General features: G+C 37.5%; 1 protein-coding gene and 1 long non-coding RNA gene across 2 annotated transcripts in view; both read right to left on the reverse strand.

Moving 5' to 3' along the window:
• LOC132097861 (neurogenic locus notch homolog protein 2-like) overlaps window positions 1–2,001 on the reverse strand; it is a 63,970-nt gene extending 61,969 nt beyond the window's left edge. Inside the window, exon 1 of the mRNA XM_059503830.1 lies at window positions 1,647–2,001. Within this exon, the coding sequence (XP_059359813.1) occupies window positions 1,647–1,719 (73 nt within the window). The 5' untranslated portion in view covers window positions 1,720–2,001. The remainder of the gene's footprint in view (window positions 1–1,646) is intronic.
• A 13,829-nt stretch (window positions 2,002–15,830) lies between these two features.
• On the reverse strand, window positions 15,831–16,356 carry LOC132097866 (uncharacterized). Its single transcript, XR_009422784.1, has 2 exons — window positions 16,312–16,356; window positions 15,831–15,988 (listed from the first exon to the last, which is right to left on the reverse strand). It is a non-coding gene; the product is annotated as an uncharacterized LOC132097866 (long non-coding RNA).
• Between the last annotated feature and the right edge of the window lie 1,462 nt (window positions 16,357–17,818).

A 17,818-nucleotide genomic window follows, 5' to 3' on the forward strand; every position in this document is an offset into this window, starting at 1 on the left:
ACTCCTTTCTGGCCTCCCGCAGCATTCTCCTACACTTTAAGGGGAAAAAAGGGGTGAGACCCCAATTGTGGAGATTTGATTATAAGGAACTCAGTGCGTTGTAGTACACAGATGGGAAGTGAAAGGCTTCTCTGATCATTCCCTGGTTTCTTTTCTCTTAAAATTGTCACCTTATGTTTTTAAGCGACACAACAGCCAATAAATCAGCAAGAGAGTGAATGAGCAACATTCTTCAGTCTTGTAGTGTGCGCTTCATTGAGCACTAAGTGAAAACACAAATGTACACTCACTTAACCTAAATGAAGAATAATTTCTAAATGTCAAAATAACACGATGAAGCACCTTCCAGTGACCCGGTCAAGACCTCCACCACACCAGCTGGTTGGATGTGGGCATCCCTGAGATATGCATGACCGTGGGCCATTTCATAACCATCCCGTTGTGTACTGAGAAGTGGGAGTTTGCTGAAGATAAATCACATTTCACACCAGAGAGCAGCAGTGGGTCAGAACCGTGGCCGGCCACTATGCATGCCACTCGCAGGCGGGAACAATGGGACAAATTCTTATTGCACGCGCTATGTGAGCAAATACATGCAACTTGAAACAACCTACACAACTGAGGCGACATGTAAGGCGTGGAAAGAAAGAAAGAAAAGCGAAATCAATTCCACCCCAAGGAATGACACTCAATACAGGGAAACAAGGAGAAACATCATCTGTGGGACACAATGGGTGAGCTGCATCATTGTGAAAATGAGTGCATCCACAGGGAAATGTGTGTGTGTGTGTGTGTGTGTGTGTGTGTGTGTATGAGAGGGGAAGAAATCGAGAAAAGTAAGAGAGGGAAAGAGAGAGGAATGTGAAACACCAACAGCAGCATTCCTCCCTCTTCTTGCCGAGCCAGCAGTCGTTACATTGTCTTGTTTTCTTTTGTGAGGCTCCTCTATCTGGAGGGATTGTGTCAGACTTGCATGTGGAATGGAAGTCATATGTGACCTTATTTCTCCGAACAGGTCTCTAATGCAACAACTGGCACCCTTTGTTTCTGAAACCCGCTGAGACGAGCTGCTAAGCATAAACAAACAGCCGTCAGATGGAAAACTCTTCAGTACTGCTGAACTGAGAAATACAACAAATACACAAACCATCATTCAACTTCATTTTTCTGGAAACTTCACACTCCACAACACACATACCTTAAAATAACGAGTAAACAGAGTTCCTCCTTACTCTTAAAGAAAAAAAAAGTGGTTGATTCGACTACGCGTTGAAAACCCAAAGAAAAGTCCATCTTTTCCCCTCATACGTGTCCATTTTGAATTCTTCTCTCACATACTGAAAGCCTCTGCAGATTTCATCCTCTCAGACTCTCACACATCTGGGCAGATGTGTGAAACACGAGTGTACCCCTCAGGAAAAAAAAATTCTCTGGACTTTTTAAATGTTTACGCAAAATATATAAATAAATAACATATACATTTATTTTTTTCGTGCGTTTAAATAACGTGAAGCGGACACGCCATTCAAGGCCGTGGAGAACCGAAACGTGAACTCTGATGTTACACACCGCCATACAAAAGCGTACTGAAGGCAAATGCCTCTTTTAGAAATGTGTTCTGAAATATGAGCCGTTAAAGTACTTACCATATGATACTTTAAGGCAGCAAATAACGATAAGGATCACTTTGCCCTTAGAGACACCGGGTAATTGGCCCATATTTTGAGTAAAATCCACATAGAGCCTCCAGCGCGAGGCTGTGCTCCGTCAGGTTAAAGTGTAACGTAACGTGACCAATCTCAAAATGTTCTTCAAGAGTAGGTAACTTAAAAGACTTATACTTGATAGAGGAGCTCTCTTTGCCTGTTAGAATGTCTCGTTTGGCCACATAAATCCGTTTACTGCCTTCATTAGAAAGTTTTTTTCTTCTCGTAGTTGCGCTGTGACCAAACTTTGTGAACTTCTCTCTTCTTGTCGTCCTAGCCACTGAAGTCACTGACGGAAATGTTCTTCCGCCAGCCTCATACATACTGATGGATCTATAGTCTGTGATGCGTCTATAAATAACGAGCTCCTCAAAAGTTTGCTTCCTGTAAATCATTTAAAATATTTTTAGAGATTAATAGTTGAATATGAATTCATTTAGTTTTGAGCGGGTTCTGAAAGAAGGCTCGATTTTGTGCCAATATTTTTTTCTTGCCGTGGCGGAGGAATTTTTCACTTATTTTGCAAAGACGAGTATGACTCAAATTTAACCCGTTCATACTTTTTCCTCTCCACCCGTTGACGTTAGTAAGTAAATTACCCACCCCTATCTCTGGGGTTTTGAGCGATTTATTCGGTTTATTCCTTGTCTTTCGCGTCTGGCAGGCTTACTTGTAGTAATAGAAAACATATTAATAACAAAAAGAGGTTGTTGTGTTATGTATTATCACAATCCAGCAACACTATTTGGGTATTAATCTATTTTCGATAAGTTGATATCTTCTATGTATGTATTTTAGTATTTGTCCCAGTGAATTTGATTACTTCTTGGATGTTTCATTTAGAAACACAAATTAAATTAGATTGGTTTACTATAATTAAAATTTGTGTTAGTCCTGTGTGTGTGTGTGTACCATCATTATCCTTTATCATACTACTTTATCATGTATTATACTTATCTGAAAGAAGTATAAAAGTATATGAGAAAACACGAAAGGATTTAACTTTATGACTGAAGCTGTGTGTATACATGTAAAAGGATGGCCACATGGTTTATGTTCGCCAAATTAAATCAGTTATTGTCATGTTTAAGCATTGCTATGGGAGCAAATGGCCACACACATTCTCAAAAAGTGACAGACCATAAATGGTGTGACAAAATTCACACACACAAAAAATTGCTCCTTGTCAACAAGACTATAATTTATAGTCCTAGTTATATCTAACTTGAGTGTAAGTCCATTTTTTGGCAAATAAGTTGAGCAACTTGAGTCCGAGTCTGTGCATTTCCATTTTTGGCATAACTGCAAACACAACATCCTCATAAAGAAAATGTCTATCATTCAGAGATTTTGAGAGACCTTTGTAACAAAAATTATTAAACAGCCAATGTCACCTGCTGAGGTGGAAAAAAAAAAATCAGTCTGTGAAACAAGCTGCTCGTGTCCTGCCCTAGTTCTTTCCACCTACAGTACACACATCAAAACATTACAGCTCAAATATGTCATGAATTAAGCACCATCTACCCAGAGATCATCAAAGATGTGCCTGTGGGACACCATTGTTTAAGACATTGCATTGAAGGGCTCCTGTTGTAAAGGCAAAATAAACAAATCAATCCCTTTTTTGTTCATGTTCTCCAGTGCTTTCTGTTGAAAGACTTTGCATTGAATAGAGCAAATTAACCCTTCCAGTTTGCCTGTAGGGGGTCCAGCTTTAGTTACTCTAGCTGACTGCAGTCGTCATGTGCCATTTGCCTTTCTCCAGGGTGTCGTAGACTTTCTATTCTTTCCCTGTTTTTCCAGACCCAGACGGCTCGCAGGTCTCAGCTCATTCCTCAAGGATGACATTTTCAGATGCACATCATGTGATTTTCAATTTGCTGATAACGATCTGGGGTTTTTCATGGCCTTAACAAGATCTTTACTGAAAACATTGCATAATTTCAACATTGTTTGTTTTATAAAAGTCAAATTTATTTTTTGGCTTCACATTGAACAATTCTAAGCGATTAATCATTTTCACTAGGAGTTTCTTCTGGAAACTCCCTTAAAGTCCCTTACAAAAACAACAACTTCAACCTTTGGGTGTACCATCTGTGCCTCTGAACTCAGACTGTGCTCATTCAGCAAATAAAAAAAACCTGTACAACATATCAGCTGAAGCGGTTTCATTTAATGTTTTTTTTTTAACTTCTAGAAAATGAAAATGCCTGATCTGGATCTAAAGTATCTTTTCCGTAATAAAAGGAAGAGAGTACATCTGTCACATCTTGCATGTCAACTCCAAAAAAAAAAAAAAGAAAAACAATCTCCCATATCATTTTGTAACTGATGAGCACCACAACCAACAACATATCTGGTGGTACATCAGTAGCACAGCACCTATACTGTACTAATTAACACACCTTCATGAGCCTCACATTTCTACATGCTTTCAAAGTTGAAAAGTTGCTTTGTCATTTATAAAGGTTCTGCAAGTGATTTTGAAACATTTGTTTTGTACATGAATTGTCTTAGGGCCTCCATTAAATTTACATATCATGTGGGGTTCACTGGTGTCAATTTCCTGGACACCTCTATATCAATTGTGGATAATAAAATAGTCTCTTCTCTTTATAGAAAAGATACAGCTAAGAACAGTCTCCTTCATGCTAACAGTGCTCATCCAATGCCCCAAAAACGAGGTTTACCTTACAGCCAATTTTTGAGACTTCACCGCATTTGTTCTGGGAGAGAAGACTTTGAGTCTAAAGCCCAGAGCTTGTACATGGACTTTAAATCACGAGGCTATCCCAACCAGTGGCTTGATACTGCACTTGAGAAAGTTTTCATCCTACAAAAACAGGAGGAGAGAAATTTGACTATGAAAAAATAAATAAGAATTTTTCATGCATTTTTAAATCCACATTTAGTCCACTGAGTAATGATATCAAAACCATTATCAAGAATCATTGGCACATTATTCAAAGTGATCCCCAGTTATTGAATGTATTTAGTGAACAACCACTTTTTTTCTCCTCCAGGAGCTATAATTTGAGGGACAAGCTTGTCCATGCTGACACCCACATCTCCTCTCCAACTACTCTTGTCGATGCCCAGGGTAATTTTCCATGTCACAATTGCTCTTCTTGTACTAAGTATGTCAAATGTAAATCATTTACACATTCTCGTACACTAAAAACGTATAAGATTAGACAACTGATTACCTATAAGAGTACATATGTTGTTTACATTATCATTTGTCCATGTCCACAACTATATGTTGGCAAAACTACACGTGCATTACACACAAAAATGATTGAACACACAAGTGCCATTAGGAGACAGGATGATACATCTTCAATTTCTCATCATTTTAAGTCTGCTAACCACTCTCTGTCTGACATGAAGTTCCTGGGCATCGAGAGGATTCTACCTCACAGGAGAGGTGGAGATAGAGATAGAAAATTATTGCAAAGGGAGGCTTTTTGGATCTTTGAACTTAAATCTTTATTTCCTGAGGGTATGAATGAAGAACTTGAATTTTCTTGTTTTTTGTAAAACATTCTTTCTTTTTGTGTGTCTGTAATGCTGTATTATCATTGGAAGTTGTTCATTTGAAATGTGTATATATACTTGTTTGTAATTCTACTTGAGACAATTGAGATTTTGAGATATATATAAAAATAAAATATTTTTTTGTAGGCTTCCAGTCTTGAGTGGATCAGTGTGGCTAGCCACTCTTCTTTTTCATTCAAAGTTGAAACAAACATTTTTTCAGACTGAAGGACACTTGATGCCAGGGCTGCAAATGTAAATATCAAAATGAGCGAATATACCCAGGACAAGGCAAAAGGTCAGAAACTGCTGGGACAATTTTTAATGGCCTGCCATCCAGAGGGTGATTTATCACAGTAGGCATGTGTCAAAGGGGCCAGATAAAATGCTGATATATTGCGACTAGGTGGCATCAGAAGACTGATTGCCTCACAATTGGTTACCTACACTCCCACCTCTTCCGCCTACGCTCCATTTGCGTGGGAAACTACACACCAAAAATTTGGCCTTGACATTTGAGAAGTTACCAATTTGAGAAAATTTGGACAGACAGATAGATAGACAGATATATACAGACAGACAGATAGAAAGATAGACTAACAGAGTAAAGGTTATGCGTATTTGTCATGCTATCAAGGGGAGGGCTCCAAGCTCTGAATTTTGACCCAAACCCAGACTACCCCCCCCCCCCCCCTACAGGTTAGTACAAAAATAGTTGTAATTGCGGAGAAGAGATAGTGGAGAAATTCTGGAAAAACTGTCAAGGAACAGAGGAAGGTCTCTGTATATATACACATCTCTTATCTTGTTAATTGGGTTGACTACTGATTGTGCCACTCTCGTGTTAATTATTTGAACGTGCTCCTCCCGAACTTTGTTAATAAAACATCATATAGATAGATAGAATCATTATCTATTTCTTGCTCTATTAAAATGAAATAAGTGTGGGGGCACAGGAAGTGAGGGGTATATTTAGTGGTAGATTACACTTACACTCGCCTGCAGCATATGAGCTTGACTGCAAAAACCACAGCAGTGGCTGTAAAGCAAGACTGTTGATCATATATAGGATTAAGATCTGCTTTAGCAATTCTAAATACATAATATACAAAATGATTAAGGCGTTTTAAGTGTGTAACTAATCCCTATTTATCGATCTCTATCATATGTTTAATTCCTAGTGTCATTATAGAAAGAGAGTCAGTTAGATGACAACAGGTGAGGTCTGGGAAAAGACAGCATGGATTAGTTTGACCTGTTTATTCATTTCTGCAAATTGTCACCCATACATTTAATTATTTATGCATCATCTTATCCATGCATCATCACATTAGGTCATCACATCATGTTTTACACACAAAAGCTGTCCACAAAAAATAATCTAATATTAATGCTAGCATGTGACTTGCAATGATGGCATAGTTTTATCCATACAACAGTCCCTTCTTTTCTACATAAGTGAATTGAAAGCGCTATCATGTTGTTGTGATGTGATGAGTCATGTGCCATGTAGATGGCATAATTTGCATCAGCATTATGAATATAGCACACATGAAGCTGGAATATTTGGCTCTTTTGAATTTAAGGTGTGTTCGATTCTGAACACAATGGAGTGTCTGTACAGTTAGACACATTCATGCTAACAGTTAAAAGACTCAAAATCAGGAGGAGAACAGGAAAATGGCCTGGACTGATGACCTCAGAAAAGCTGTCATTAGCAGACAGAATAACGCAATGCAAAAACATGTGACATTTACATTCAGAATTGAAAGACTGACTTTCTTTCAAAATAAGTTAGAAATTGAATTGGCCAGACAAACAGGAAGGTTCAAGTGAATTTGAAAAGGAATGACAAAAAATAGCACTTTGTTTAATCGCAATTCAGTAAAATACTATACAGGCTAGCTAATGGATGTATCTATCAGGCCTGTAAATATCAAGCCTTAAAGTGCCTTATTATGGGTAATAAAAGGTTCATATTTTGGTTTTGGGAGTCCCCATCAACAGGTTGACAGGCATGCAAAGTCAAAAACCACTTTTTCTATTTTTTTTACCTTATTGCTCAATGACTCCCAAACGATTTATTTTTCCAAACCCTTCCTTTGCATGACGCAGTGATTGGTCAATTTCATTTTCATTTCATCTTGCCTGTAATGCCTGATTCCTCGATAAATCAGCTGTTTTTGAGTGCAGTGCTTCTTTGTTTACAGCCGTTACCGGGGAAACAGCTATTTATAAAATGGATAGGTCTGGTCCTTGATTCTGATTGGTTGAGCAATGTTCAAAGCTTCTCTGTGTTGCTCGGCAACCATTTAGTTGAAACCACATCTATTTGTAGGGAACTATATTGTTTGGTGGAAGAATACAGATTTTATTTATATCATTACATTTTATTTGCTCTGTTTTTATTTTGTGAAACCTTACTCCGTATATGGAAAAACAGTTTTATAAAGTAATAAGCCCCGTAAAGCCATGGTTTACAGTGAATTTATAACAGCCCAAGGGGTTTTAGGAACTCAGCTTCACATATAATGACGCCCCTTAGCTGTTATAAATTCACTGTAAACCACAGCTTCTTGGGGCTTATTGCTTTGTTAATACATAATGGGGCACATTTTCAGAACTTTCAAACAAAGTTTTGTCAAGTCAACATTTAAAATCTGTCTAAATAAACATAGCTTTTCCAATTAAAAATGAGTTATCTTTTATAGATCAGTGGATCTGATCAATTAAAAAAAGAGATCAGAACTTGATCCAGTCATTTTAAATAATATTTTGGCTTTAATAACACCAATTAATCTAGATGTAACAATAGTGTGCAGGTATAACCTGTGTATTCACAATTTAGATGGGTGTTTGATGATAATGTGCTCCCTTTATGTGGTAAGAGCCTAACAAATCTTTCAAATTTACGAGAAATGTCATACAGCAATAATTATAGGAAAAGCGCCTGATATGTTGCACTGTCTTCAAATCAAAACAGTCATGATCTTGGCATGTACAAAAGCATGGTTCTCAAGAATCAGGTTCACTTTGCGCAAGTGTTGGGATCACCGCAGCACCACACCACTTCTCAACGTTCCACAGTGGTCAGGGCTCTGGGTCAGCTTGCAGCCCCCACTGACACACAGGGCGCGAAAACCACTCTTTTCCTCAGAGCAGACAAGACAGTAGAGAGCTTACTGGAAAATGGGGTAAGCAGAGAGCTGACAGTTGAAGCCTTTCTTTAGGGGGAGAAATCTGTGCGTGTCCTGTAAGGGGAGCTTTGGTCTTGGCTGGGGCAGGTGGACGGAATTTGCTGTTGCAAATGTGATGTCTACTTAGCAATCACATACACTGTGAGAGGGCTATTTATACAGCACTGTGGGAAAAGGAAAACGCTCATGTTTATGAGAGTTGACCTACAGACATGGAGAACGAAGGATATATCATTTCAGCCTGAAGACACCATTAGTGGCATTGAGGTCAAAGTCTGCGTGGGGACACATACAGTTTATATGTTTACATGCTCCTTGCAGAATCTGAGATTTTTATCATTTTAATTATAAAGGGTTACACACACACACACACACACACACACACACACACACACACACACACACACACACAGACAGACAGACAGGTGCTGGTCATATAATTAGAATATCATCAAAAAGTTGATTTGACTAATTTCATTCAAAAAGTGAAACTTGTATATTATATTCATTCATTACACACAGACTGATATATTTCAAATCTTTATTTCTTTTAATTTTGATGTTTATAACTGACAACTAAGGAAAAATAAGAATTAGAATATTGTGAAAAGGTTCAATATTGAAGACACCTGGTTCCACACTCAGCTAATTAACTCAAAAGACCTGCAAAGCCTTTAAATGGTCTCTCAGTCTGGTTCTGTAGGCTACACAATCATGGGGAAGACTGCTGAATTGACAGTTATCCAAAAGACGACAATTGACACCTTGCACAAGGAGGGCAAGACACAAAAGGTCATTGCAAAAGAGGCTGGCTGTTCACAGAGCTCGGTGTCCAAGCACATTAATAGAGAGGCGAAGGGAAGGAAAAGATGTGGTAGAAAAAAAGTGTACTAGCAATAGGGATAACTGCACCCTGGAGAGGATCGTGAAACAAAACCCATTCAAAAATGTGGGGGAGCTTCAAAAAAGTGGACTGCAGCTGGAGTCAGTGCTTCAAGAACCACAACACACAGACGTATGCAAGACATGGGTTTCACCTGTGGCATTCATTGTGTCAAGCCACTCTTGAACAACAGATAGCGTCAGAAGCATATCACTTCAAAAAGGACTGGACTGCTGCTGAGTGGTCCAAAGTTATGTTCTCTGATGAAAGTAAATTCTGCATTTCCTTTAGAAATCAGGATCCCAGAGTCTGGAGGAAGAGAGGAAAAGCACACAATCCATGTTGCTTGAGGTCCAGTGTAAAGTGTCCACAGTCAGTGATGGTCTGCGATGCCATGTCATCTGCTGGTGTTGGTCCACTGTGTTTTCTGAGGTCTGCATTGCTGCAGTAAGTCAGGCAAAAGGAGCCCAACTAAGTATTGAGTGCTGTACATGCTCATACTTTTTATTTTCATACTTTTTAGTTGGCCAATATTTCTAAAAATCCTTTCTTTGTATTGGTCTTAAGTTAATATAAATATAAATATAGATACTGAATTTGGGATTTTCCTTAGTTGTCAGTTATAATCATCAAAATTAAAATAAATAAACATTTGAAATATATCAGTCTGAGTGCAATGAATGAATACAATATACAAGTTTCACTTTTTGAAAGGAATTAGTGAAATAAATCAACATTTTGATGATATTCTAATTATATGACCAGCACCTGTATATGTATTTAAAATAACATTGCTTTGAAGTTATTTGACATATTTACTTATATGCCTCAAGTCAAAATACATAAACATTTTACAGAATATGAAATAAAATAAAAAAGGCAAAATTAAACAAAAATGTGAAAAAAATGAAACACACTATCTTAAGAATATGTAATGTAATTACATATGCAATATGTACATTTTTGAATAGGATAGTGTGTGTAAATAAAGTCATTATTTTGACTTGTGTAAAATAATGGCTTCATCGGGAAAGAATAAAGTTAAATATCTTACAGATTCTGTTAAATGTATGTGAACATATGGAAAAAAGAACATGTAAATGTAAACCAACTGAAGTGATTACCGTATGGTGCATAAAACAGTGGGGTCTTCGAAAGGACACTTGTGATGATCCATTACAAGAGTGTGTTTGTGGGTTACAGTCATAGGGTATGGCAAATCATTTTAGAGTTCATCCTGAATAAACCACCCTTTGATTTTCTGAGGCTGGTCCCACCGGCTTAAAAGTGCACTGAGGTCAAAGTAATTCTCTATGGTCGGCAGCCTCTCAGCCAGCCTGGAGGGAACAAGTGAGAGTGAAAATTAAAAAAAAAAGATACTTGATGACTGTGCTGAAAATATTGAAATATATGCAGATTTACGGTCCACTACAGGCAATATACATACAAACACGCACAAACATACATGTAAGAGCATGGCACTGGGGAAAGTGTAAAGTGAGTGAGCCTAGTGTTTTTCTTGCCAAGGGTTAATTGTGTCATAAATCCAGCCATAGGCCAGGCATGACTGGTATTCACACCTCCGACTGGAACACAGACTCCCACAGCAGCGTAGCTAATCTACATAGGACACTATTACTGCCATCTGCAGTCACCAGCTTGACGCATAGTAAGTGCTTCTGCAGGTAAACCAGCTAGCGGTTTGAACAAAACAGAGCGGCTATCATTACAAAAATACATTCATGTGTAAAGACACAAAGTGTTCGGTCTGTGCAAGAAACTGAACAGTATTTGTTTCATTTTTGTTTTACCTCCAATTCATGCAATGTGCCAACTGTTCGAACTCTCTTAAGTGCATCCGTTTTGACAAATTACAAAATAATTAAACTTATGACTGATTTTGTGGTCCAGGGTCTCACATTGTTTTTGCAAACTCATATCGAACTAATAGGAACTCTTTATAATGTTTGAATGATATGGTTCGAATTTTAGAAAATATCCTTTTGGATATCTTTTTCAGCATTTTATTTAGGTAAATCAACATTATGCCACAAATGCTAATGACTGAACCTGAAAACTTTTTTTTTTAAATAGTTAAGCAGCGAAATGAAGAATCTCTATACATCTAACCCAATTGCTATACTCTCCCTTATGGCTGAGGAGCTGTAGAATATGAAGTTTAGTGTGACCTCGGTACCAGGGTCACTCCCTTCAGTGTATGTATTGGAGATTGTGTACACACAGGGTGAAGGGGCATCAAGCTTCAGCCGTCAGTCTTGTTTCAGGCCGGGTGAGGGAGGAGGGCAGTTCCCAGGCCCCCGTGTGTACGTTGGGGGGCAATAACTCACAAGCTTCCTTGGAACTTCCTCTTTCGTCCCTGGTTTTTACGACCACTGTAGACTGGAGTACAGCTGCTCAGGCTCTGCGGTGCGAATCGAGGGAGCGTGAGAGAGGAGAAACAGGAGGAGAGAAAGGACAGCAGGAGAGCTGATGGAGAAAGGTGAAATCACAGTGTCAATTTGAACAGCGAGCCGGAGAAAGAGGAAGCCTGATATTGAGGTTCATGTCATACTGTGATAAATACTGCAACCAGAACGACAAGATAGCTACAAAACAAGCCATCGTGTGTGAGAACAACACTCTATTGAAGCTGTATGATTTAAGCTGGTTAAAGTATCACTATAACAAATGAGAATGACTTGAAAAATAGTTCTCATGCAAATAAAGAAATATTAGATACAATCTATCAACATTGTCAATAATCAATTCAGTAAAATAAATTGGGCCACACAAAACATTTCCACCAAACACTAAAAATCTTAACTGAATTTTAAAAGAAATCCAAACAGCATTTTCAGAAAAAAAACACTGATCACTGTTATGCTGGGGAAAGTTGCAAGAGACTTGGACTCTCTTTTAAAGCAAATCAAAGAGATTTTTTTTGTCCATTTTATCACCTGCCAGGCAATGTTTGTTAGAAAAAGTAATTGCAACATGTATGGCAAGTTAAGTTAAATGATTAATTTAATTTAAAACAATAAATATAGAAAATATAAGAAAACTGAAAACTGTTATATTTTACAACGTTCATTAAACTTTGTTCATTTAATTCAAAAACTTGTATTTTTTTTAAAATGCTGAGATTAACATTAACTACGATTGCTGAATGCAGTATAAATATCGTTCATTGTTAATTCATGTTAACTACCTAAAGGTTAACAAATTAAGTCTTATTGTAAAGTGTTGTAACCTTCATTGGTAGTGTGTCTGTGTGTACATATCCTTTTGTATTAGAAATAAATATTATTTTACAGTAAAAGTAACTAGTAATAACTATGGTATTTTGGCAGAAAGCGCTGTTATCATTGTACATTTTTACCATTATATATTTTTCCTTGTATCAAGGACAGTATTAAGTGCATTTTTTTTACACAATTGGACATATTCCTTATAAAAATACTAAGTTAATACAGAATGACTGAATATATTTTTCTTCACTCTAGTTTCCTCCAAAACAGTTCCAATACACATGCCATTAACTTTCACTGCAAACCCTTCAGAGACGACGTGTGTGCATAATCAGTTTATGGTGTGTTTAGTTCGTGTGCAGTATCCCCGACCCCTGATCACACAAAGTATTTTAATCCAATCGGCTTCGTTTTCACATGACTGTCACCACCCCTGCCACCATGGCAACAGAAAAGAGAGAGACAGGAGGAAGAAGCAAAAGAGAGCAAGAGTAAAATGTTCCCTCACCTTCCTCCGACCTTTTAACAAATGATCAGTTCTGAATCTGCCCTCTCTGAACAGCATCTTGTAAACTTGGCTCTTATTCTGCCCTGTCTGTATCACTAGAGAAAGAGCGTAGATGATAAACAGTGTGCAAACACTTCCCCTCTCACACAGCTTCCCACAGTGTTAGATATGGGTCTTCTGTGAAGGTGAACATGAGATAGAAAAACAGATACACCTTTTTCTCAGATCACAGTGGCACAGAGTTATTTTTCTTAATCTTAAAAGGAGAATGATTTAACTAGGTTTAGTACTTGTTTTAATCAATCAATCAATCAATCTGTAACTTGAGTATGTATATGTCTCTAGGTGTTAATGTTTTTAAAACAGAGCCTATTAAGGTGATCCTTTCTGTTTAACAAAGTGTGTGGGAGGTCATAGATAACACTGATGGTGACAGCAAGGTCACGAACTAAAAATCAGCTCCATCATCTGGTGCCTGTGATACATATTGAGTTTTTATGAAGAACATTGCTAAATATGCATGATGCTTTAGCGAACTTCAAAAACAGCAGCTGTTAAAAATGCATCCACAAATCTAATGTGCACGTTTCTTATCTATTCCTTAGTTTCTACAAATAAAAAAAAAATCCAGCATAGCTCAAGGCCTGGCAGTGTTTATCAGCAGGTCAGCCTCAGCAAACTCCCACTTCCCCCTTTGCAAAGAGAAACTGAGGGGTGAAGAGTTGAGTCTGAGCATTGTGGTTGGTGATGCACGCTACCGTGGCAGCTTCTCTTTTCGGCTGTGCCCACTTCCTGCACACACGCAGACATAACGGGGTTGGAACGTCAGCGTTTTTTTTTTTTTGTCTCTGCAAAAAAAATTGTTAGCACCTTTTCTTGCAACTAGTCGCAAAAATCAGCTCTATCTGTCGGTTTCCGTCTTGATAAAAACAGTACAATATCGGAAGACTGTTAACGCCCCGGACTGACAACAGGAAGGTTTGGAGACGTTTTGTAACTCAGGGTTTTTAACTGCAGTTGGGCGCACTCTGGTGGATGAGCACGGGAGGAAAAAAACGGCATGAAACAATGAGCACTTTAAAATTTTAGTACCGTTTTGCACACATAAAAAGCTAATATTGGGCTGTTCTTACAAACGCAGGAGATCCAGTAATTCGCGAGTCGCAAAACGCCTTTCTGAATTTAAAAAAGCGAAACACGGAAAATCTCGAGACATTTAAAAAACATGACTGAAACAGCAAGGAAACACGAGGCAGCCATTGCACATCTAACATTATTAAAAATAAAAATCAATACATATAAAAACCGCACATAACATGAAAAAGCCGAGCTCTAAAATGCTTACTTGGGTGGGTCACAAATATCATGTGATACTATAATACTCCTTTAAGTAACTATATTACTGGATACTTTCAAATGGAATAAACTGCCAATGCATTCCCCCCCCCCCCCCCCCCCCCCCCCCCCCAAAGGCAATGGCAATCATAAACGACTGCATCTTGTAGGTGATTTATGTCAGAAGAATCTAGCAAACATGACCTAAAAATTACCGAGTGAACAGACTATATGATATTTAAGTAACCTTTCGTTAAGTGTGTCATGTTAGAAATTACTATCCGAGTTTATCAGGTCATGCTTTCCAACTAATATTCTAGTTAACTAGAAAGCACATTCATGTGAAGTTACATAAAAAGCCTGACATGCTTTTTGGCAATGAAAACCCAAAAAGCCACAGGCAACTGGAACTCAACCAGTCCACAGATTAAAAAACACTTCTGTTAGTGTGAACTATTAAAACGGAAAGAAAAGCAAATAAAAACGTAGTTCTATCTATACTGTAGGTTTTGTGAGCAGAACAATATCTCTTCTGATAAGTATTTTAGCCACATCCAGTTGGTACATGGGCATCTGTTTAGTTAATGTGGTTTTAATTCTTCAATGCATGTCAAACACAGATAAAAGTAAACACAGAGAGAGCTGTTGGAACCCAGGTCATATATAACTTCTGCAATTGTGAAAAAGGCAGGACCAAAGATACATTTACGTTTAGTAATTTAGCAGATGCTTTTATCCAAAGCGACTTATATACAGATGTAAGTTTTTCTAGACTGCACCAGGATGCATTTGACCCACATCTCTGCTTTTTGAAAAATATTGCAGGCCACCACTCCACTCTCCCCTGGCACTAGTTTCAGTGATCTGGTCTGGATAGAGTAACTGAACATGACCACAAATCTCCCCGCTTTGTTGGGCAACTTTTACACCAAGAAAATAACTGAAAGTGTCAAAATGTCTATTCAGTCTAAATGTGACATGAATGTTCATCTGAAACCTTACCTAACATCCACAGCTCAAGGAGCTAGGGGAACTCATTCAATCCAAATCTGAATTAACATTAGGCTAACCTCTGTTGATAAATACTAATTCACTGGTTCGGGATGCACCACTGCTTTATACTGTTCTGCACTACATAAGAAAGGAGGGATTTCACAAAGACATACAGTATACAGAAAAACACTTTTACTCTTTCATTTACACTTCAAACATGTGCAGACAAACTTCTGTGTAGTTCATAAAACAGATACCAGTGAGGATCGGGTTAGGGACTCGACAGCCTGTTAGGGGGGACAGTGTCGGATCCAACAATCTTTAAAACACAACATTAACTTATCGTAATTTGAGACTCTGTCTGTAACTTTCTTAAAGGGGTGATATGATGCGATTTTATTTTTTGGCATTCTCTTTGGAGTGTTACAAGCTCTTGGTGCAAAAAAGAAGATCTATAAAGTTGCAAAGATTAAAGTTTCAAATCCAAAGAGATATTCTTTATAAAAGGGGGTTTGTGTAACTCTGAGCTCCCATCTTACATGGGTTATTGGTGCAGGCATCATCAATATTACACAGCAAACCTTGAACACAGAAACAATCACTATGATTACTACAACTGATCTGAGATGGTTTTATAGTGTTCTACGGTAAAGAACAATCAAATTATAATGAAAAACAAATAACTAACTCTGAATAAAAATACATTTATGAATCTTAACAGATTTATGTGATTAATATTTCAAACTCCGTATAAAATACTTCATAGAGATGCATTATTTAATTGTCAATTTTTTAATTTTTGTCTATGTTGTTGAGATTTGGTGTAAGAGTCATTTGAGCTCATGAATGAAGTGATCAAGTGTCCAGGAGTAATTTTTTAGGCCTTGTGGTTGTTTTTACTGACCAGTCTTGCCAGGAGGGCAGCTGCAACTGAAGGAAGCCACGCGGTACAGTGTACAGCTCAGCTGCACAGTCATCAATGTTTTCAGAGCAGTCAGGGCCGCTCCAGCCATTCACACATACGCAGTTGCAGCTGTTACTCGTGTTACTGCATGTGCCTGCGTTCTGACAAGCAATGGGCTGTAGTCTGCATTCATCCACGTCCATTCTGACAGCGGTGATTCGGACAATCATCAATGTTCATCAGAGTTATAAAACCAGATACGGTAACACTTTCGATTAGGGAACAGTAACACTATTCAACATTAACCAGTTGAATATTGGCTGTACTTATAAAGCACATAACAATGCCTTATTCTGACCATATTCTAAACATTATGGTCTAAACATTATTCTAAACACTTTATCATATCCAGTATCTAAATATATCTGCATTTATCTGATAAAAATACAGTAAAAACCTTTCATTTTAATCAGAAATTACTCCAGTTTTCAGTGTTATTGTATTTTAAGGCAGGCTTAAGAAATTATGTACATTATGGTGAAACAAAAAAAAAAAAAAAAGGCAATCACCACCACTTCTTATTAGGACATATGCTAGCAGTAGGTATTAGTTGATTTACTGAATGGTTTTCTGACTTACAGTAGTATTAACATAGTTGAGGTCTCAATAGTTCGCATAACACATTGTTTAATTGTTAATGTTAATGTAATTGTTGTTTAATTAAGTGTATCATAAAAATGTATGATAAACTTAATAATAAACATAATAATAAACAAGCGGATGAGTCGTCAGAACTGGATTGTGATATTGCAATGTCAGGTAGAACATTTGTAATAAACTTGTCACAGAGATAAGCAAGAGAAGTGAATCCTACAAAAAGACAACTGGAATTTTGAACACGGTCACTGACTCTCACCTGAATAAATTCATCTGCCACATTGCTTCAAAAGAAATACAGCTGGGACTAATGAGAAAATGTGGTTGATGAATTGGGACAGTTTAAGGAATACATTAAGAATGTGTATGTTAAATCAGCAAGTGAGTGTTGTTTATAATTCATAAAGATGTATTTTTTTACCCTATATGTAACAAATGGCTCTGAAGAATGTTCTTTTCCAAAGTTGTCATTGGTAAAAACAGACTGTGATCAACACTGGCACGAAGAAAACTTAATCATCTGACACACATCAAAGGTTAATTTCTATCAGTATGTGGTAGTCCATGTTACAGTATCTCATTAACTTTTCAGCATCATAAAAATGTTCAGTCACTAAAAATTTTTTTAATTTTTATTTGCAAGTTTAGATGCTTTGTTGCATTTATTTTAGTAATATAAAAAGCTGATTCATTAGGAAGATGAAGTGGATGCAGGCTGTAGGTCTACTGATACAGTAAGTATGTGTCAAATTCAGCCAAACTGGAACAGTGTGCCAAGTTTGGTCTGTGTGTATTTGTGTGGTTCACGCAGTGAGATTTGCCTATATTTAATATGACTTAATAGTTTTGT

Source organism: Carassius carassius, chromosome 21, assembly GCF_963082965.1.
Source record: "Carassius carassius chromosome 21, fCarCar2.1, whole genome shotgun sequence".
Taxonomy (NCBI): Eukaryota; Metazoa; Chordata; class Actinopteri; order Cypriniformes; family Cyprinidae; genus Carassius; species Carassius carassius.